We start from the raw sequence: 22,243 nt of genomic DNA, 5'->3' as shown, positions 1-22,243 counted from the left end.
TGGTCCAAAATCGAAGCAGCGGGGCCTGAGATATCCTGAGGCTGGGTCCTACATTTCCCATAAAGCAACTCAACATCCCTCTTTAGATCCTCCCTGCTTCTGAAATGCCCATCTCTTTCAAACTCCAGTCCTCCAGTTAGTAATACAGCCCTTCTGTTAAAACGTGAAGTTTCAAGCCTTAACCAAGATATCCTTGATAACATCACTATGACATCATCAGGGTATGTTTTTTTTATTTTTTATTTTTTAAAGCTTCTCCAGAGACATAACTGTTTTCACAAGCTGAGTGGTGCTCAGAAGTGCTAAATTCCTTTTAGTGCTCCTTTAATCAGTGATAAAATATTATTTGCAGTTCTTTGATGAAGGTTCTTTGATTACGGTTTCCTTTGATTAACAATTAGGATAGAGTTTAATCTCTACCTTTATTGTGTATGATTTAACATAATCTTTTTTATTTGTGAAACCTTTTGTTGGTGGTTGTGTGGCTCTGCCTGAGATTCTCCATCCAGGGCATGAAAGTCCTTGAGCCACATCACATGCAATGCAGTTAGCATTTAGGAAGTGTGCAATAACGTAGCAAGTGTTTTTTCCCTGATAACGCTACATCGTGAACAACAAATCTGTGTTTAAATTATCAGGAGGAGAGCTAGTTAACATCAGTTGTGAGCTGTTAGCAGCTGGTGGGCAGCACAGTCCTGCTTGGCTAAACAATGGAGCTAACAGCAAACATATGGAGGCTAACATATATCACCTATTTTAAGCGGGTTATCACGTGTTTAAATAACCTGCATATAATATTATAAGGTATAATATTACAGGAGGTGAGTTGCCATTCCTCCTATTGACCACTAGGGAACTTTGGGAGTTAATGTCTTTCTGCTTCTACAAGCTGCTTTACATCTCCACACTGTCACAGCAGGTGTTTTTATTTCTCAGTGAATGACTTAGCAGGCAGGGAGGTGATGCCAGTGAAGACATTGCTGACAATAGCTCTAGCTCACTGCGTGACTCACTTTTTCCTGTGTATCACTGCTCTGACCTCTTCATCTGCTTCCACAGAGGCGGAGTGTGTGATCATCGAGCCGGAGCTTGGAGCAGCGCCGCCTGCAACCGAGGAGTGCCAGTCTCCCTCTCAGAGTGCAGAGGAAGTGGCCAACTCTCTCCTCCACCTCGGCTGCCTCTCCGACAACAATGCCCCGACCGTGGCCATTCAGCAGCCTGTTGCCGTGGAGACTGAGGAGGATGTCACTGTGGCAGCCGAACGGGGGGAAGAAGTAAAGGACGGACAGGAAGGGGGCATGAATGAGGGGGAAGAGGAGGAGGACGAGGTGGCACGTGGGGATCAAGCATCAGAAGAGGCATCTGTTCTGCAGAAGGAGGCAGCTGAAGTGGAGAAAGGGGAGTTGGAGGAGGAGGTAGAAGATGAGAAAGGAGAATGCCCAGACAGGAGCAACAACGTGATCCAAGAGAACCACCAATATCTGACCGAAGATGTTCGCCATGAACAGATCAAAGATGACGAGGAGGAGAAGGAAGACGAGGAAGAGATGGCAGCGTCAGCACAGCAAAGCCGGGGCACTCCAGTAGAAGAAGAGGAGGAGGAGGAGGAGGAGGAGGAGGAGGAGGAGAAAGATGAAGAGGTGAACCACATTCTGCCCATTTCTGATGTGCCAACCGCCATCCGCAACATCACCAGCACTGCAGCAGCTCAGGGAACACACATCAAGGCCGAGGACCACAGGGCCAGTCCCCTGGAGGACTACAACTCACACAGGGCCAGTCCCCTAGAAAACTACAACACCAACAGGGCCAGTCCACTTGACAAATATGACTTTCATAAACCTAGTCCGCTTCAGAACTACAAGGCCAGCCCTCCTTTAAGCTACAGCTCGCACAGAGTCAGTCCAATGGAGGACTACTTCCCCAACCTCAGAGGTGAGAACTATAAGATCCACAAAGCCGTGTCCTCCACCTCTCCCGACATTATCGAGGTGCGATCAGATAGGTCAGAGGAGAGAGACTTTGACGACGTGGATGGGGACGACGAGCGCGATGATGAAGACAGCCTGTCGCAGCGCTCCACGGTGACGGACGAGTCGGAGATGTTTGACATAACCCGAGGGAACCTGGGCCTGCTGGAGCAAGCCATCGCCCTGAAGGCGGAGCAGGTGAAGCCGGCCGGGCCCAGGGAGCTGCTCCGTGCCCCAGATATCCACCACCAGCGATACTTCACCATGGATGACAGGCCAAAGCACCTGGACGTCATCCGCAAGAGCTACTTCAGCAAAGGTAGGGCCGAGCTAAGAGCAGAGCTACGACATGTACGCATGAGAGGGGCTTGAGGCAGGAACATTTAGTCCTCTTTATTTATGTCTTCTTTTAAAAGCTACGTTAGCATTATGTGGTAGTGATGGTGAATTTAAGGACGCTCCAACATCTGAGGCTTGATACTCACCTGCTGATAGCAATAGGTCAACCTAAGAGAGAGTGAATTGTAGTTTTTTTGCTTGCAATAAAAGCAGAAATCCCTCTTCCTTTTGGGAAATGTGCGTATTATTATTTCATTTTTTTTTACCAAGAATTAGACAGGAGGATTGATACCTGTATCGAGTGCGCTAAATAGGAAGCATAAAGAAGCAGGGGGATAAATAGCTTCCCTGCCTCTTTCTAAAGGTAAACTGTCTAAAGCTCACTAATGAACATGTCTTTTTTTTTTTTTTTGTCTCAACTGCTGACTGAAAAAAAACAAAAACAAGAAAGATTGAAAGCACGTAACTTCTCTTTAAGGGGTATTGTCATTCAAAGCAGTGTTGATCATTGAATGACCTGCATTTGAACTTGATCAGAAATGTGTAAACATGATTTGTTGTCAATGAACTAAACTTGTCAAAATCACTGCCTATTCCTTGGAGAGTGAACTTCTTTGCCTAAAGGTCCAGTTCACCTGGTATTCTGTCATGTAGTAAGGTTTTGTCTCAGGAATGTTTGTGTTATCAGCCCCTCAGACTTTTGCAGCCACCCTAATAAAATGGAGGTGAATAGAATTGTGTTTGTGGTGTTAAAAGCATTGAAGAAATAGTTTAAAAACTCTACAGTGTCATGTGTTTCCAAAACCCAACATTGGAAACTAAATAGCTATTGTAACCGGCAGCTGTTTTAATAAGTTTTGACATATCCCATACCTTTAAAGGACAAGTGTTTAGGATGTAAGGGGATATATTAGCAGAAATGGAAAATGTAGTGAGCCAGCTAGCTGTTTTCTCCTCCTCTGGTCTTTATGCTAAGCTAAGCTAATTGTCCTCTGGCCTTAGCTTCATGTTTAGCATGCAGGCATGAGAGGTGTATCGAACTCTCAGCAAGAAAGGGAATAAGCATTTTGTGTTACTCTTAATTCTTTTGAAAGGTTTTACAGCCAGAGGTAATGCACTTACATTACATTAGCATGTGATGACGATGGAGCACAGACAGTGTTCACTGTGATGGGTTACCTATCTCAGGAAAGGTCATCTTTGTACAATAATGACATGAATAGAGAGCAGTGGTGTATTATAAACTTTAAGAAACCGGGAGTCCTGAAGTTCATTTGTAATCAATAGGCCTGAATACACAAGACCATCTGTCCGGTCCACAGAAGCGATGGGGCCACGCATTTGGTCACATGTAGATGAGCGCACAGAAAACAATGTTCTAAACCAGCACAAGGTGTCGTGTGCTGAACTAAATGTTTTGAGCAGAGCGCACTAATAAACACAGTGTACCAAATAAACAGAGGATGAGTCACGGATCCTCCCCTCTCCGTAGTGATATGGATGAAGTGGTTCCAGCTGAATAGACTTCCATGAAGAGCGGAGAGGAAGTGCTTGAAGAGAGGGTGAGAAGGGACAACAGCGAGAGAGATGACAACACGTGTTAGAGAGGAAGAGAGAGGAGAGGAGCGCAGGTTGTTCCACAGTCACTGTTTGTTTACATGCTGAATGTGTTCGAGCCTTGTATTTCACAGTTGGCACGGTGCCCACTTGTCATGCTCCTCGCAGTATAGCAGTAGTGTGATTACATGCCTGCTAGTGCTGCCCTCTCCTTGGCCTCAACTCCCTCCCGTGGTGATGTTCCTGTTCTGCTCAACGCTAATTAGGAGATGCATGTCTCGTTAACATTCAATTTGAAGGCCAATAGAGCATCGCACCATTCTCTTGCTCCTTTCTCCAGTGCCGCTGATTCTGGCTTGCTCACTACAAATAGCAGCAGGGAGCAGTAGGCATCTTTAATTATGTGTAAATCGTAGAGGCATGATTTCCCCCAGATGGATTTTCAGGTGTTGTTTTGTCCGAGATCCCAACAAGATCCTTGGAAGAGTGGAAAATCATCAAAGCGTACAGGATAAGTAGGTTGACTTTGTTTCGGGTTAACTTTGAAAAAGCTGTAATATTTCTTTCATTGGATAGGATTTCATCCTTGGGATCATTTAGAAAAAAACACACTCAAATCACATTTAGACGAAGGCACAAAACCCCTCTTGCATTTACCGTGATACGTAAGACACAAGGAGCAGATACAGATGGTGTCGGTTTTCTACAGTTGTCTGAAATATGTCTAGATTTCATGCTCAGCCAAGCAGACTGTCTGATGGCATTAAACACTTGCCTTTGTCCTCCTTATTCATCCCACATTCTCCTCTCCTCTCCTCTCCTCTCCTCTCCTCTCCACCTCTATCCAGAGAGCAGTAGGCCAGAGAAGAGGGAGATCAAGTGTCCCACCCCGGGGTGTGATGGGACGGGTCACGTGACTGGTCTTTACCCCCACCACCGCAGCTTGTCAGGCTGTCCGCACAAGGACAGGATCCCCCCGGAGAGTGAGTGTTCTTCAGCTGCTTAGCAGATGAAAATAAGCACAGAGAGAAGACAAGTGACAAGAAAGGGCGGTGTGACGGTGACAGAAGCACACTACCTCTCCTCACTGTGGAGTTAGACATTGATTACTGTAATACCAGTTTAATCACGGTTTATGAGGTTTTTCTGCTAAATATCTCACTTTGAGGCTTTTGATATAACCAGGCTTTTCAGTCTTCAGCATTGTACATACTGCTGCTAGAGTGACAACCATGTCAAAGTTGACAGGTAAAAAAGGTTAACAGGCTATCAAAATTCAAATGACATGTTTGGATTTGGTTCACTGACTTGGTTCTCTAACGCTATGCAGATAGGAATCTGCAGTGGTACAGTGTTTTTTTCCACATTAATGTCAGAGGCCACCTTCCTGTAGCCATGGCTACAGGTCCATTTGATGCCCAGTTCCCTGCTATTCTCTGATTGAGGTTCACTTTCTATTCCTGCTGGTATTTTTTACCTAGGAACCGTCCTAACCCTATTAGGAGGGGCAGGGGAGGTCTTATTGCTGATGAGGATAAACATATTGTTTTTTGGGAGAGCAGGACATGGTCTTAATGTTTTTCTCATTCCAGATTTATATTTTATTATATTTAATTTTTCTTTTTAGAGTGGAGCGGTTCACTCATTCATTGGAACTAATAACTGCTTTTGGGCAGCTTTTTATTCAAAAAAATAGACAGGAGCTTGAACATTGAACATTTAGTTATGTTGGCCATCGTCGAGAGGAGGGGGAATATTTATAATGCTGGAGTGTGTCTTGGCTTTTAATAAAAGGAAATAATAAGATTCAACCCTTCACCCCGACCAAATTATTTACATACAGTCCCTTACATGAAAAGGTGTTTTAAATAGTTCAGATTAGGTTCTGGCTTTTCTCTAACCCTGTGTGTGTGTGTGTGTGTGTGTGTGTGTGTGTGTGTGTGTGTGTGTGTGTGTGTGTGTACGTTGTTTTCTCCTCAGTTCTGGCCATGCATGAGAATGTACTGAAGTGTCCAACCCCTGGCTGCACCGGTCAGGGCCATGTTAACAGCAACCGTAACACACACCGCAGGTATTCATGCATACATTACAGTATCTGTTCAGATCTGTATTTGTGGTTAAGTGTGTTTATGCATTTCCCTTTTGAGTATTTCCAAGCTCATATATTCATATATGCAGGGATGTGTCAGTCCACATCAATGTGATGCAGATTTACATGGTCAGCAACATCTTTTGTCTCCTCCTCCAGTCTTTCTGGATGCCCCATTGCTGCTGCAGAAAAGCTGTCCAAGGGCCATGATAAGCAGCATCTCTCTCAGCCCGGCAGCGAGCACCTCAAAGGAAGTCCTAACGACAGAGTGTTAAGGTGGGCCATCAGAAAAGTATCCTATTATCTACTTAAGGTTTTTTAAATAGTTGTTTTTACAGTCCTGTCCTGTTACATTAGATAAGTATGGAGCCCCAATGCCGAAAAAAAAAGTTATCAGACGAGTCAAAAACAGAATACATGAATTAATAAACTGTTAATTAGATAATTAAAATGGAGTGTTAAAAGAAATATAACGCGTTATACTTGCCCTTCAACCATACCTCCAATCAGTGGATAAAAAGAAAAAGGCTTTTAAAAATGTCCTTTACCTCAGCTGTACCTCCTTCTGTTCAGGCCACAGTGAAACTTTGATTGGTACCACAGGTACAATAGAAGGTATTTCTTTTTAAGGACACTCTCTTCTCTTTAGCAGGAACCACAATGGAAACATGTCTTGGACTACATTGTGTTGTCCTTCAACCCTGTCGCCTACAAAATTACGTTTCCATACCAACTATGCTGCATTCTTAATTATGTTTCGAGGGAAACACATTTCCTCCCAGATTGCAGACGCAGTTTTAAACACATGATTAACTTTGTAAATTGCAACAAAACTAAAAGGCAACTAAATTACATGGCTAGGTTTAGTAAAAAACATCATGAATTGGTGTAAGATAAGAACGTTTGTTATGTTATTTAACTTACGGACGTAAATTAAAATAAGTCAACGTTTAGTTTCACAGAAACAGAGGTTTCCTGGGTTAAAGTCATGCGTTGACCCATCCGTCCACCCCGACCTCCTCCCTATGTGGACGTCTGCAGATAACCAACTTGTTTATGATACGTCAAAAACAAACTACACTTGAAAATACCCCTTCCTGGAAACGTAATTAACAATGCAATTTTGTTGTATGGGACGACATATTTAGGAGACCAGGCTGTGTCATTTACATTTTCTTTTAGATGTGTATGATTTACCTCCAATCTCATTATGTCAAATAAACTAAGCACTTCTTAATAGTCATTTGTTGGATTTGGGGCTTAGTAGATAAGATGGTGAATGACAAGAACCATATGTATCCGTACCGCATCTGAGCATAATGAACCTTTTACTTACATAAAAGCTGTCTCCTCCAATCCAAGCCCCGCACAGTTGAGTCCGTCTCAAGGTTAGCTCCTTCACTACTGAGCCACAAGGAAACCACAGAGACAATCCTGACCTTGGGTAGTGGGCCCCTCACGACGAGAGGTAAAGCTGGCCTGTGAATGGCTCGATATAGCGAGGAAGTCTTGAAGCATTCAGTGTGAATCATTACTGTCACCTCAGACACTGAGATCTCTTTATCTCCATTCATCTCCCCAGCTGGTCAGGCGCCGTGATCACGGCCTGAAGAATGATAATTAACACCAACCAGACACTGGTACTATGCTAAGTCCACGCTCTTCCTCGTTGGTATTTTAATTAATAACGCAGCCGATAAGCTAATTATGCAAGTTACAGGGGCATTGCGAGGCGGATAGGAAAAATAATTGCTTTCCTTGAGGAAAACCTCATCAGTGGTCGGACAAAGCGTAGAGGATTAAAACATAATAAGACTTTCTTTGTTTTTCCTCCTCAGATTGTTATTAAACTGAGCTTGTTTGTTCTGTTGTATATGGGGCTGAAGAACTCTCCATGCGATCCATGTTCTAATGGAATCCATGTTGAATAAATAAAAAGAAAAGAAATCCCCTGTGATCAGTGGTAGAAAGTTTTTACAGTCATGAAAATCCTCTTTTGGACTGCCTCAGATGTGAGCATGTATCATTGGTGTACCACTGTGAGAAGGCCACCCTGACAGCAGTGTGACTACAGGCCCGGTCATGTACTGGAGTTTATTAATGGGCATATGGTTGGACACACACTGAGATGTGGGCGTCAGTGATACAGGATGCAAAGGAAGAAAAAAAGGGGCTGGGCCAGAGGCGCTGGAGGGGGTAGAGCCTCCCTCTGTCGCCACTCCTCCTCTTTTCATCCCCACTCTCTCCTCCTCCTCCTCCTCCTCCCTCTCCTCCTCCTCCTCCTCCTCTCTACTTTCTCTCTCCCCCCGCCCTTCTGCCTCTCCCCGGTCTATCAGTGGATTTACGCCAACAGGTCTGACAAAAGCCCAGGCTCTCCAGGAAAACGAGATGGCTTAAAGCTCATAAATTCCATGCTGTACAACATGCAAATGTGCCCTCTGCTGATAAGAGAGCTTTTAATCCTGCTGCACTCCTGCTAAGTACACCGTTGCCCCTATCTTTACTCTCTCAATGTCTCTCTACCTCCCTCTCTCCTTTTCTTATTCTTTTTTCTCCTTTTATTTGTTTTTTGTGTCAATTGTGTGACTCTTTATGGCGTCGATCCTCTTTTATATCCCATCTCTCCTTATCTATTCTATTCCACTTTCTACTTTATTTTGTACAAATCCCCCTCCTGCCTCCCTCTTAACTCCCCCCCTCTCCAAACCAGCCCTACCCTGACATCCTCTCGCTCTCCCTTTCCTCCTCGCAGGCCCATGTGCTTTGTGAAGCAGCTGGAGGTGCCTCAGTACGGCAGCTACGGGCCCAACATGGGGCCCGCCACGCCTCGCGCCAACCTGGCCAAGGAGCTGGAGAAATACTCCAAGGTATCCTTCGATTATGCAAGCTTCGACGCTCAGGTGTTCGGGAAGCGCATGCTTGCTCCAAAGATGCCCACCAGCGAAACGCCACCTAAAGCCTTCAAAAGTAAGAGAGGACCGCTGGTTGTTTTTTATATGAGTGACAGAGGCAGCTGCTTCCAGTGTTTATACTAAGCTAAGCTAATCAGCTGCTGGCTCTAGCTTCATATGTAGCTTACAGACATGAGAGTGTGATCAATTTGTCTTTTATCTAATATCAGTTTTAATTACTTTACCACACCAAGCGTTTAAGGTTGCGCTCCCAGAAAGAGAATAATGTGCAGTATAGCTTTTTTTGACTATTTGTCTGTTATATCCTACTTATATGATCACCTGATCTAAAGTTTACTTCTCGTCCTCCTATAGCTAAACCCTCATTCCCCAAGTCTCCATCACCGAGCCTCAGTCTCCACGGTTACGGGAAGAACTCCTCCTTGGCCTACGACTACTCCCATGATGCCGAGGCCGCTCACATGGCTGCCACTGCCATCCTGAACCTGTCCACGCGCTGCTGGGAGAAGCCTGAGAACCTCAGCACCAAACCACAAAATAAGGTAAACAGATGACCATCATCCACAAATGTCCATGTTTGTTTCATGTTAATTAACACTTATTAAGAACTATGATTAAAGACAACACTATGGGAAATATGTCCTTCATCGCCCAGTTTGTCGGAGATCAAAAATAACTTGATTTCATAGTCATAAAGTGTTACCATCTTCTCTTCTCTGGCAGTGAGTGTGCCTCTCCTCTTCCTCTCCCATCCTCCTCTGTCCTCTTCCTCTCTCCCACTCCTCTCTTTTCTCCTCTTCCTCTCCCCTTCCTCACCTCTTCCTTTCTCCTCTCCTCTCCTCTCCTCTCCTCTCTCATCCTCATCTTTCCTCATCTCTCATCTCCTCTCCTCTTTCCTCCTCATCTCTCCTCATCTCTCCCCTCCTCTCCCTCTCCCCATCCTCTCTCCTCTCCTGTCTTTCGCTCATTTATTCTCTCCCCATCAACTCTGCATGAATATATCATCAGGAGGCATTGGCTTACAGGATGGTGTTGAGATGCAGTTGCATCACCTCTCCCGTCCTCTTGCATCCTTTCATCCCTCCATCCCACACACTTTTCATGTTGTTATTGAATTTGGCTGACTGCCAGTTCCCTGGATTACTTTGCCACCAGGTAGCCTTTTTTCATTATCTGCCGGACGGATCTTCCACTCTCTTTCTCCACCCCCGCCACTCTTTCTTTCATTTTCTTTTCACATCCTTTTTTACTCTCTTTTATCTCCCTCTCTTCCTCTCTGCCTCTCTGCGTTTCTCTCTCTAGTCTCCATCTGTACCGCTCTATCTCTCACTCTTCCTCTCCCCTCTCTGTGCACAGGAGGTGTAATTGGAGCACCACTTCCCCCATATTGTGATTTTTAAAAGCCTTTTTGCCTCACAGAGGAGAGAAAGTGACTGCTTCATCATTTTTTGCTTTCCTGACATGGTGTTAGAAAGATAAAAGTGAAGATTAATGTCTCTGGCAGCACAGCAGAGCAAGGTGTTGTTCAGCGAGGCACCGATCCAGAAGCACGCCTTAGCTGCGCAGTATTACAGCGCCGATCAACCAGGGACTGATCTGGAATCAGACTCAGAGCCAGTTGAAATCCAATATTGAAACATTGGAACACTGAGCTCATCAACCAGGGACATTTCTGGGAACTGTTCCCGTTTTCTCTCTCCTCCTAACCCTTTGATTTTTCTGGCCCTTGACCAGCTCTTATGAGCGCCATTTTAGATGAATACTGAAAACACGGCTCATCTCACCCCTCTGCTTCTGTTCACCTGCCAGCACTATAATAGAGCATGGAGAGAGGAGCGGTGGTGTTGGTGCTGTTGGCAAAGTATTTCCAGGGTGCATTAGATATCATTACTAGCATGCTTAAGTGCTGAATGTGGTGTTCTGAACTTCAACATGTAGCGCTCTGAAAACTGCTTTGTGGCTGGATAAATACTTGTTTGCTACAAGCTTGAGGGCGGAGGGGCGGAAACAGGAAAAAATCAATCATTTCACCACATGAAAGTTTAGTTCAGTCTGAATCTCCTCAATGCAACTGCGGATTATATGAAGTTGTGATTCAGGAAAATGTAGGTATGTTAATGTATGTGTCACACTGTAACCGAATCTGCTCAAGAGGGTAATTAAATTAATCACAATCATCAACACGCAGGACTGCTTCTCATGCTGAAGTGCACCAGAGGAGACGGCATTAGTCATTTACATTTCTGAAGACGTAATTAGTGGATCAGCTAAGTTTCTCTTTTCCTTTTCTCCCAGTCACCAACTATGTACGGAGTCCCAAAGTTTCCAGTGTTAAATAAAAGAAAGTAAATAGAATGTACAGACGCAATGGGCAGCAACCTTCTCTTAAATGTCTTGTATTTTCTATTATTTTCTGTTAAGAGAAGAAATAAGAGAAGTCAACTCCAGATGCATCAAACACTTTTAACTAAACCTGCTCTCACCAGGTGTTCTGAATGATGAATCTCACATCTCACTTTATCATACATTGAAGGCATGTGACCGATTGTTTATTATTACCATAGTTAACATCCCTTAAACACATATAAGGGAGGGTGGTGTGCCATGTGCAAATGCTCTGGCACATGGCCAAGAATTACAGAGATGCCACCAAAAAAGACTGGAAGAAGAAGAACTTCAGCATTAGTGAAACGGAGGTTCTGTTAAATAGAGTTAGTAAACATGTGACTTTCTAGAGTGTCAGTACTGGTGTTGGAGGAAAATCCACAAGCATCAAAGAACAGAATGTGAGCCATTCAGAAGATGAACACACCAACATCATCCAAGGGTTTTATCGGCTCATTGGGATCAATGGACCGATAGTATTTCTTTAATTATCCAATCATTATAAATATTTTTAAATGTATCTAAATTTGATTATATGATATTTATGCGTTTTTTATCTTAAACTTGTTTCCTTGTGTTAGACAAACAATTAGTGGACTGCGATAACAAAATGTTGTTTTACTATTTTGGTGAGAGTGCTCTTGACCACTAAAATGTTCTCTTAAGAGAGGAGCAAAGACAAGAGAGCATTGGTGAATCCCAGAAAGCAAATCGATACTCACAAAATAAGAACAAATCATGGCCACTGTACTTCTATCACTTCCTGCATGAGGCCCAATGACTAACCTGTGTAGCTTAACAAGGCGGGCAACATTAAAGTGTTACTGACTGTGTAAGTTAGTGTGACTTTGGCAGTGTTGTGGTTCTAAAGATGTTCTTCACACAAAGCCAGCTGTTAAGCCTGCTAGAGGGGGAAGGATGCTATTATGAAACAAAACATTATTTTATTTATATAATAGTATTTAAAAGGATCTCCTAAAATAACAATGTCATAATAATGTGAGTAATAGTGTGAGTTTTCATATTTTACGAATGTTTCTCTCTCTCTGTTCGTGTTCATGTGGTTATTTATTTAATGGTCTTATTTATTGATTTAATGTTGAACACTTTGGGACTCCATAACTGAAGAGGTTGCGATATGGCCTCTCTCTTCTTTAGGATTTGGCCATTGAGGTGGATGAGAACGGCACCCTGGACCTGAGTATGAAGAAGCCCATCAAACGAGAGGGCAGCCTGTCCGGCACCAGTCCCGGGGTTCGGTCCCCAGACCCCTCCTCTTCCTCTTCCTCACTCCATCACGGTGGAAGCAGCGGGATGACATCACCAAACCTACATGCCTACAAGCAGGAGGAGTGGGAGGGCCCCCTGGATTACACCAAACCCAACCGCCAAAGGGAGGAGGAAATGGACGAGGTCAGTACAATCAGACTGAGCTAAAGTACAAGCTCCAAACACGCAGTGTTTCCCTGTGATAGCAGTCGCAGAGGAAGTATTGCAACACAAATAACAACAGACAAAATCCCCCTAAGCTTTTTGACTAAGAAACTCTTCCTTGTTTACATCACTTTGTCTTTCTCTAATCCCTTTGCCTTTTTTCCTTTTCCTCCTCCTTCCTATTCATTTATTTCAGGGAAATCATAGAGTTACAGTACAGTTAAAACATAGCACTGTGTAACAGAGGTGGTGTGTCAGGTGCATTGCACCATCCTGACTTTGGCATATGCAAATTTTTACTCCTTTGAACTTTTTCAAAAGAAATATAAAGGGCTTTGAGTGTAAATTTTTCATGAGGACACTGCATTTGGGGAAACGTCATTTGTCTACAAAAAAATAGAAAAGGGTCAGAAGACTTGTGTGCACATGGTGGTTTGCATAGTTTCTTTGCTTGTATACAAATGTGTAAAGAAAGCCAACACTCAAATGGTCTTAAAAAGTTAATACAATCCACACAATAACACATAAGTACAATTTAAATAATAAAAAGATCACTGAGGAATTACAAGCGCATATGTGCTCATCTTTTTGGACTCGTTCTCCAGATGGAGCACACGGGCCAGTCGTTTGTGTCGTCTGACGCGGAGGACTGTGACATGATGCAGGACTGTCTGGAGGAGAGGACGTACCCCGGAGAGGTCACGACTCCGAGCTTCAAGGTCAAATTCCAGCCCAAGGATAGCAAGAAAGAACTGCTCTCGTAAGTCTTACTATTTTAGGCTACTGTGCTTTGAGCTAAATTCTAACGTGTGAACCACAACACTATTAGAAGGCCCCTTAAGAACAATGGCTGCAATTTTCTTTTAAAACATATATATTTTGAATATCAATTTAATATGTACAAAGTATGCTCAAGTAAACACATTAATAGGGTAATTCAATATAACTAAAAATTATTGTTAAGGGGATAATTTTCTTCTTACAAACTTGATATCTATGCATAACATTAGCTTATAAATTACAAGTTTTGACGTTGCTCTTACTTTAACTGCACCATAAGTGTTACATAATACACACCATCACCACAGATGCTCACAGAAGAATTCAGCTAGTTAACCAGTGCTACCGCATGCTAATATTGCTGGCTAAAACATAGTTATTGTAACATAAAGTTAGCTGGTCAGATGATATTACATTTCTACCATTGGTTAGTTTTTAGGTTATTCTGTTAGATGATGGGGTTCATACTTTCTCAGATATCTAACATTAGCAATGATGCCCCCTATTCTTACACTTTCACATATTACAAAAAAGGATTTTGTTACTTTTTGTTCAAACTAATGGATCACCCTCAATATGATTCTCATATTAGCAGTTAACGAAACTTTTCTATGTGTATCATAAAAAAGACAGAGGCTTGTTTTGTACTGTCACAATATTACATCAAATGTCTTACTCATCCCACCAGTAAAATTATTTTGACGATATTCAAAGATTAGCAAGGCCACAACCATCCAAGGAAAGAGCTGAAATACAAAATTGGCGCTATCTAGTCATCAACAGGGGAATAATCAAAACCACAAACGCCAATCGATCATTAAAGTCAGTTGAAGTCATCCTCTGGGGATCATGAATCGCTCCACACTGTTTCATGACAATCCATCTAGTAGTCCAAAGTGGTGGGCCGATCGACATTTCCATCCATTCAGCCACACCGCTAGTGTGTCTAAAAACAGTCCCTCTGTCCTTTCTAACAGCTCTCTCTATGTATCTCGCCCTCTCCAGGTGCCCTACACCTGGTTGTGACGGCAGTGGTCACATCACTGGAAACTATGCGTCCCATCGCAGGTATGCACCATTGCTGACTCTGTGGGTGAAACAGTATGCTAGTGCTCTCTATATGAAGTCTTCTATGAAATATAAGCTCTGCTGAGACTCTTCTGCCACCCACTCAGCGCCTGAGCCCAAAGCGGGCGCACCACGACTAATTCAAATATTTTATTTGATACCGACATGCCAGAGGCAATAATGTAGCGTGAGCCTGGCAAGCAAAGATGGTCATTGACTTTGATATGCATCAGTAATTTACTTCTTGCCGTCTGTCCTCTTCCTCTTAAATGACCTTGGTATGCCTTGCATTCTTGATTTCCCTTCGCTCACTTCTTTCTCCTCTCTCCTTTCAATCCCCTCACACTCGCTTTCCTCGTCCCCCTTCTTTTCGTCCTTCTCTCCTCCCGCCTGTCCTTCACTCTTTCTCCTTCCTCTCAGTCTGTCTGGGTGTCCTCTCGCTGATAAGAGCCTTCGGTCCCTCATGGCGGCCCACACCCCTGAACTCAAGTATGTCTGCTCTACACCTCCACTGCCTTTTCACTGCCACTTCAATGCACTGCTACAGATGCCGTCCAACGCCACAATGCTTCATTCTGCTGACGTTAACTCATCTTTTGTTGCCTGCTGCTGCCTCTGCTGCTGCTGCTGCATCTGTCATGGCACTTTTTTTTCTGGCTGTGACTATGCTTTCTTTCACTTCCATCAGTTCATGTAAATGTAAATTGAATCAGTAATGCTTTAGCATACATAGCTCTTTACTAGAGAGTAGGCTTTATTGAATCTAAAACAGACATTGCTCTCAAGAGCGAATAAGAAAATAAGCAAAAATGAATAAGCAGAACATTCCTCTCATCTGCATAATCCTATTTCCACTCTCAATCATCTACAGTGTTGTTTGTTGTTCTGCTAACCTTGAATTAAATGTTAAATCCCGCTCTGCCCTCTCCTAGATGCCCCACTCCAGGATGTGACGGATCAGGTCACATCACAGGAAACTACACCTCCCACAGAAGGTAACAACCAAAATGCACAAATGCACACACAAAAATGCATACACACACATGGACACACACCCCCCCCCCACACACACACACACAGTCAGCCAGAGAGGCCTAGTGACAGTTCATGGTAGAATTAGACAGGGATCACATACTCACACATTTCCACACCTATCCATTATCCTATTTCCGGCCATATTGGGCGTTTTTGAGTTGATTTGGTTTGTGATTTGGTTGAACAACCTCTGTAAAATTATTCTTCCTTATAATGTGCTCTCCCTTTAACAAGCAATCACTTCACCAGACCTTTTTTCAACCCTATGTTATCAACTCCATACTTTCTGTTTTCAGTATCTCTGGGTGCCCGCGTGCCAAGAAAAGTGGAATTAAAACTCCTACCAAGGACAACCAGGAGGACTCCGAGCTTTTAAAGTTCGTACCGCTCAGAAAGCCATAATGTCTGCTTTTAGCGAGACTGACGGTAAAAGTAAAATGCAATAAAAAAGGAAAAGACAGAGAGAGAGGAAAGTCACTGTGAATCATATGCAGAGGTAGTGACCTGCCCCCAAAATTGAATCAGGCTCTTACTGATGGGAAAATACACTTACTGCAGATACTGACTCTGAATGTAGTTCATGCTAGAGTATCGTAGAGGAGATTGTCAATACATAAGAAATACATCGGCTTCATATTGCATTTGCACACAAAACAGTTAATGTAACAGCATGTTGATAAGAGCATGTGCTGAACCTTAATAGCTCTTGCATCAATGCTATTATTCAATGTTTAAACCCAGATGTAAGAAAACAAATTTGGCCCAGTAGAGAAAGTATATAATGTAAATCTTTATTGCAATATTCTCAACTTTCTCTACAGTTTATATGATAAACGGATTATTGTTATCTAACCTTTGTGCCTTCTTACTCTCTTTCTTTTTTCTTTCCTTGCTTCATCACTTCTTCTCCCTCTCCTTGTTTTTGTTTTGTTTTCTTGTTTCCCTCCTGTCCTCTGCTCCCTGCAGATGCCCGGTGCCTGGCTGCGACAGTTTAGGTCACATCAGTGGGAAGTACGCCACACACCGTAGCGCCTACGGCTGTCCGCTGGCGGCCCGCAGACAGAAGGAAGGTCTCCTGAACGGCACCCCCTTCAACTGGAAGGCCTTCAAGACAGAGGGGCCTTCTTGTCCAACCCCAGGTTGTGACGGCTCCGGACACGCTAACGGAAGCTTCCTCACACACCGCAGGTAAGCTTTTAACCAACTATAATGCCTACTTTTGGGTCTCCACATGAGAAGGTAGTAGAGTGAAATTAGACCGGGTTTAATGCTAACATAGTTTTGAACACAATATTTATGTAGTTGTTGTTGCCAAGAGTAAGATGAGAATATGGATACCTCTCTCATGTCTTTAAGCATGCCTTCGCTTAAAGGTTTCCAGCACCTTGAAAGCTCACTAAGTTTCTTGTTTTTGATGACAATCTGTGGTTTTACGTTGTGATGAAACTCCAGGAAGTCAATACAGTCCAAGAACATCTTACTCACTGAGCTTTAGAGGTTTTGTTCAGTATTTGTTTGTTTTTTTAACTTTGGAGTCTTGGCTAGCTGATTTCAGTCTTTATGTTAAACTAAGCTAACCACCTGCTGGTTCTAGCTTCAAAGTTAATCTACGAACATAAGAGCGCTACGTATTTTTCCCAAAATATTGAATTATTTCTTTAAGTCACTAAAAAACAACGTTCTTATAGCTTCCTGTTTCCTTCATTTGACACACTCCTGGTTGAATGCTGGGTTTGAACATACAGTATATCTCCCTTACTTACAACCTGATGACTTCCCATTTTACCACAAGGGACAAATGTAGCGTATTATTCAGACCATTAGGGGGAAAGCAAGAAATATATTGAAGGATATTATGTGTAATCTCAGTCCACAGCTCCTCTACTAACACTAAGGGGGCTCTGCCTCTCCTTGCTGCTACCAACACAACCACTACACTTTAAGCAAATAAATGGGTGATGTTGTCCCTGTCATGCAAATTAGTGTATGATGTCATCTGATGACTTTTACCAACTTTTGGAGCTAGTGCTAGCTACTTTCATTGGAAAAGAGTTGGTAACACTGCATTTTGTTTTCCACAGTTATGTCAGTCGTTCCACCGTCCACCATTTCCTCTACTGAGGATAATGACAGCAAAGAACTTACACTGATACTCTTTGGGAATGGAGAATAGCTACCTATTCTCCTCTTGTTTTGGTAGTGCCGTAAATGGATCATTGCTTTTCTGGTACCTGGTGGCAGACAGAACAGCTTAGTGGAAGCGAGGCTTATGGGGAACCAATTTAAACACTGTCATTATTCAATAACCATTACATTACTTCATAATGAAAAGTTAAAGCAAAAATAACATGTTTCCCTCTGTGTGTCACTTGTCTCCAGCCTCTCAGGATGCCCCAGAGCCTTGTTCGCCAAGAAGAAGGCTAAGTTCCCCACAGAGGACTACCTGAGCACCAAGTTCAGAGCCAGTGATGGTAAGATGTGATGAAAAAGAAATCTATGAACGATTGTATATCTGTGTGTGAAGAAGCAATCCCCCTTGTTTTCTAGAGCTCTTGACTTAACAGTGAATGCAGATGTTTGACAAAATACAAAGAAATGATGTCAATAGTAAAAGTAGAAATGTGTCTTACATGTGACCAGTCCATACTGGAACAAATCCTTAAGTTACAGAAGAGAATGTTCATTCAGCTATGGAGCCTAGTCCAGGCTCATGGAAGGTTAGGAAACTCACAATATCATTTTAACCAAACTGATCTTTATCTCAAAATTATGGAAGCCCATTCCCACCACTGTGATGAACAAATAAAGATCCTGTGAGTCATTATAATGACAAACTTTCTCAAAATAATGACTTAATATCTCATAATTATGAGATACTAAGTCATATTACTATCTTATAATTATAACTTCTTTATGAGTTTTCTCATTATAATGACTTACGGGATCTTTATTTTTTCATCACAGTGGCGAGAATTGGGCTTCCATACAAAATAGCAAAGATGGATCTAAAAAGGAAAATGCAGAGGGCAACAGAAACCTATACAGACCAGACTCTATTCTTTTCTATTCTAATGTATCTGGCTTCTCTTTTAGTTTTGGACAACGATGACGACATCAAGCAACTCAACAAAGAGATCAATGACCTCAATGAATCTAACAATGAAATGGAGGCTGACATGGTCAACCTGCAGACTCAGGTATGTGTGTTTTCTTTCTTTTCAATCTAACCTGTAAATCACTGACCAGTGGATGAGTTCTTACTGGACAGAAGTGCTCATGTGTTTAGAAAAATTTAGAGTCATATTTGAGATTTAAAGGGATAGTTTGGATGTTTAGAAGTGTGGTTGTATGATTGTGATGGATATCTACAGTATATCAGAGACATGGTACATTAGATTTAGAATATTTCCATTGCTTTACCTTGTTGTCTGACCGCCCTTTCTGATTGGGAACTGAAGCTCCCTTCAAAGCCACAAGACTCATTGACAAAAACATAATTTTACTTCACATAACACAGGAGTTGCTGGTCTACCACTGCCTTGATTTGTTAATATGTCTGTATTACTGTGTGACTTTGGTGTATCTTAATTAACCCATTAAAATACCAAAGTCACACAATAACACAGAGAAATAAACTAACTGATCATGGCAACAGTAGACCAGCAACTCCTGCGTTATACAAGGTAAAAAGACTGTTTTTGAAAAGAAGTCTGGTGGCTTTGAAGAGAGCATAGACGGATACAACAGCTTCAGTTCCCCATCAGAAAGGCTGTCTGACAGCAAGGTATAGCAGTGAAAATATTCTATAACGTACACTTAAAGTGATACAGATTATTTTAGGTGTCTAAAATACGTTTAGCTGCTGCCCCCGTTTATAGCAGTACATTGTTTCCATGATGGTTCTCCTGTCTGTTTAAAACTCCATCTACTGTAGTAATACACCGACTATGGAAAAGAACCTCATACAACCACTCTTTAAAACATCACAACTATCCCTTTAAACGACTTAATTCACTTGAGCCTGTTAACCTTAAGCCTTGCTTGATAAACTCAAGGTTTTTTGTGCTACAACCTTACTTGATCTGGTATGAACAGTAGCTTATGTTGGCTAATGTTAGCAAACGTAAGATAACATTATGTATATGTATGTGAAACAATGACTTTTCAGGATATGTCCCCTTTAAAAGACAAGGCAGGTGACATAGTGTAATGTATATTTTGCAGAATCAGCTGTGAGTGCATCCTCAATATGATTTTAAATAATCATATCCCTAAATAATCATATCCCTCACAAAGATATTGTTTCATTTTTAAAACATTGATTTCTTTATATGGCTGGGACTATTTCCAGCGGCGGATTAATCCACATTTGATACTCTAGTGCAGTGGTTCTCAACCTTTTTTCAGTGATGTACCCCCTGTGAAATATTATTTCAGCCAAGTACCCCCTAACCAGCGCAAAACATTTTTGGTTGGGAAAAAAAAATACACAGCGCTGTGACATCAGTGTCTGTTTTAATAAACTGTCAACACTGAAGATTGCATTGTTGCATTGAACTGAGGGCTTTTGCATTTACATTTTAGTGAGAAACTTGTGCTTGTGCTTCACTGAGGATCTTTGTCAGTCTTGGTGGCAGGGAGGCAACTGCTGTGATCAAGCTCTTCTCCAGGCACAGTCTGTTTCTTTGCTTTGTTTTGATCACAGTCATTGCATAGAAGGAGGACTCACATAAATATGTGGAGGCAAAGGGTAGTAGCTGCTCCAAAGCTTTCTGTCCCTGGTCAGGGTGCTCCTGCTTCACACACACCCAAAACTGTGTGAGTGTGGATGTGGCTTCATCTGGAGGACACGGTCAGATGACACTTCCAGGAGTTTTTCGTGATAAGTGACAGGTAGCTTGCTTCCGTGGGGCATGAAAGTCAGTGCAACAATGGAGCTCTATGACACAGAGGAAGAAGATACGTATATCAGGCCTTGATACAAACACAAATGTTTGGGGCTTACTCTTTAAATTTCTTCAAATACAACTTATCTAGTTAATAGACAAATCAACCGTATGCCTAAAGTGGTACCAATGTAGAACTCCTGCTGTGTGTTGCAGATCTCCTCCATGGAGATGAACCTGAAGAGCATTGAGCACGAGAACAAGATGATCGAGGAGCAGAACGAGGCTCTGTTCATGGAGCTGTCCGGCCTCAGCCGTGCCCTGATCCGCAGCCTGGCTAATATCAGCCTGCCACACATGGTGAGTTGTTGTCCGCACACACACTGGGCTGGACCCGCTCACACACTCCTTTTCGATTGATTGAATGTATAAGTTTGGAGGTGACCGGCACACATGGTTTCCCTGCTCTTCTCAGTTGCGATTGGTTGTTGTTTGTACCACAGCAGGAGCCAATCACCGAGCAGAACTTCGACAGCTATGTGAGCACCCTGACCCACATGTACACCAACAAGGACTGCTTCCAGAGCCCCGAGAACAAAGCTCTGCTGGAGAGCATCAACAAAGCTGTGAAAGGCATCAAAGTCTGAGGCTCGACGCGCTCACACAGAATACAGACTGTCCTGAAGCGCCGGAACGTGACGGAGGGGAGGTGGAGGGACGGGGAGCTGAAGGAGAGATGTTGAAATACTCTACGATATATTGAAATATGATTCAAAAACAAAAAGGGAATTCAGGTTATTTAAATAAACGGCAACTTAAAAAAAAAAAAATCAACCCAGGGAGCACTCTGTTAGAAGAAAAGTGACGCGGACCAAAATCCACACCATGCTGCTGCTGGGATTAGGAGGAGGAACCGGATCCTTCAGTCAGACCGGGTGGAAGAGAAGAATACTGCTACAAGAAACTGTATGTGGGGGGTTTAATATGCTGTATGTTTACCTGTTGTCTCTTTTGTGTCCTTAACTGTTTTTGGATGAGCGGTTGATCAGTTTTTCACGCTTCACATCAACTGGAACACGGAGGATAGTGAACACAGGATTGCTTAAAGGAGCTCAGAGACATGAAGAGGACAAAGATGAGTTGGACATGCTGCCCTGTAGCATACACTGTGGCCAGTGTGTGTGTGTATGTGTGTGTGTGTGTGTGTGTGTGTGTGTGTGTGTGTGTGTGCATGCTCACCGACTCCAGGAGCTCTTTGATTCATGACCACACACACCCCGGCAATATGAAGCATGCACTACACTGGATTTGTGTTTGCTTTGTGGTATTACTGCGGCAAAGGTGTCAACAGTGCAATGTTGACTCAGTTTAGTATGGGGGAGGGGTAAAGTCTTAAGACAGACCCAGGAACAGTGCAGGTTGTTTATTTTCATGGGACAGCTGATATGATGATTTTAAAAAGCAGCAGATGAATCCGTTTATTCCTTTTTTTTATTTTTTTACCTGAAATGATAGAAATAGTGTGCACACAGCTCAAATTCAGTTAGTCATATCAATAGTATTTATTAACATAGGAATTGCACTTCATTTTAATGAATAGTTTTGTGGTACGATAATTAATGTTATATATGAATTATTTAAACTTGTGAACTCTTAAATTGTAACTTATTGCCATTTATGTTATTGAGGTTTATTTATTTGAAGCAATTTATTTATTGACTTTGTTTTGTAACACACACACACACACACACACACACACACACACACACACACACACACACACACAAA

The 22,243-nt window shown here is 42.6% G+C and overlaps 1 protein-coding gene across 7 annotated transcripts in view; it reads left to right on the top strand.

The window, feature by feature from the left end:
- Positions 1-22,243, top strand: part of LOC137889832 (myelin transcription factor 1-like) — a 39,472-nt gene extending 17,229 nt beyond the window's left edge. For 3 of the 7 annotated variants that reach the window (XM_068733896.1, XM_068733900.1, XM_068733895.1), the window contains 17 exons: positions 1,060-2,289; positions 4,715-4,849; positions 5,847-5,937; positions 6,115-6,231; positions 8,666-8,922; positions 9,222-9,409; positions 12,411-12,665; positions 13,292-13,446; positions 14,472-14,534; positions 14,955-15,023; positions 15,467-15,529; positions 15,866-15,946; positions 16,536-16,757; positions 17,949-18,040; positions 18,663-18,766; positions 20,672-20,815; positions 20,959-22,243. In XM_068733896.1, coding sequence (XP_068589997.1) covers positions 1,060-2,289; positions 4,715-4,849; positions 5,847-5,937; positions 6,115-6,231; positions 8,666-8,922; positions 9,222-9,409; positions 12,411-12,665; positions 13,292-13,446; positions 14,472-14,534; positions 14,955-15,023; positions 15,467-15,529; positions 15,866-15,946; positions 16,536-16,757; positions 17,949-18,040; positions 18,663-18,766; positions 20,672-20,815; positions 20,959-21,102 — 3,410 coding nt within the window. In that variant the 3' untranslated portion in view covers positions 21,103-22,243. The remainder of the gene's footprint in view (positions 1-1,059; positions 2,290-4,714; positions 4,850-5,846; positions 5,938-6,114; positions 6,232-8,665; positions 8,923-9,221; positions 9,410-12,410; positions 12,666-13,291; positions 13,447-14,471; positions 14,535-14,954; positions 15,024-15,466; positions 15,530-15,865; positions 15,947-16,535; positions 16,758-17,948; positions 18,041-18,662; positions 18,767-20,671; positions 20,816-20,958) is intronic. The other 4 variants (XM_068733902.1, XM_068733898.1, XM_068733897.1 and 1 more) reach the window with 4 other exon arrangements.

Source organism: Cebidichthys violaceus, unplaced genomic scaffold (assembly GCF_023349555.1).
Source record: "Cebidichthys violaceus isolate CVI_PGR_0920_01 unplaced genomic scaffold, fCebVio1.0.p SCAF_6, whole genome shotgun sequence".
Taxonomy (NCBI): Eukaryota; Metazoa; Chordata; class Actinopteri; order Perciformes; family Stichaeidae; genus Cebidichthys; species Cebidichthys violaceus.
Note: the sequence above shows the minus strand (reverse complement) of the source record. Positions and strands in the feature narration are given on the sequence as shown.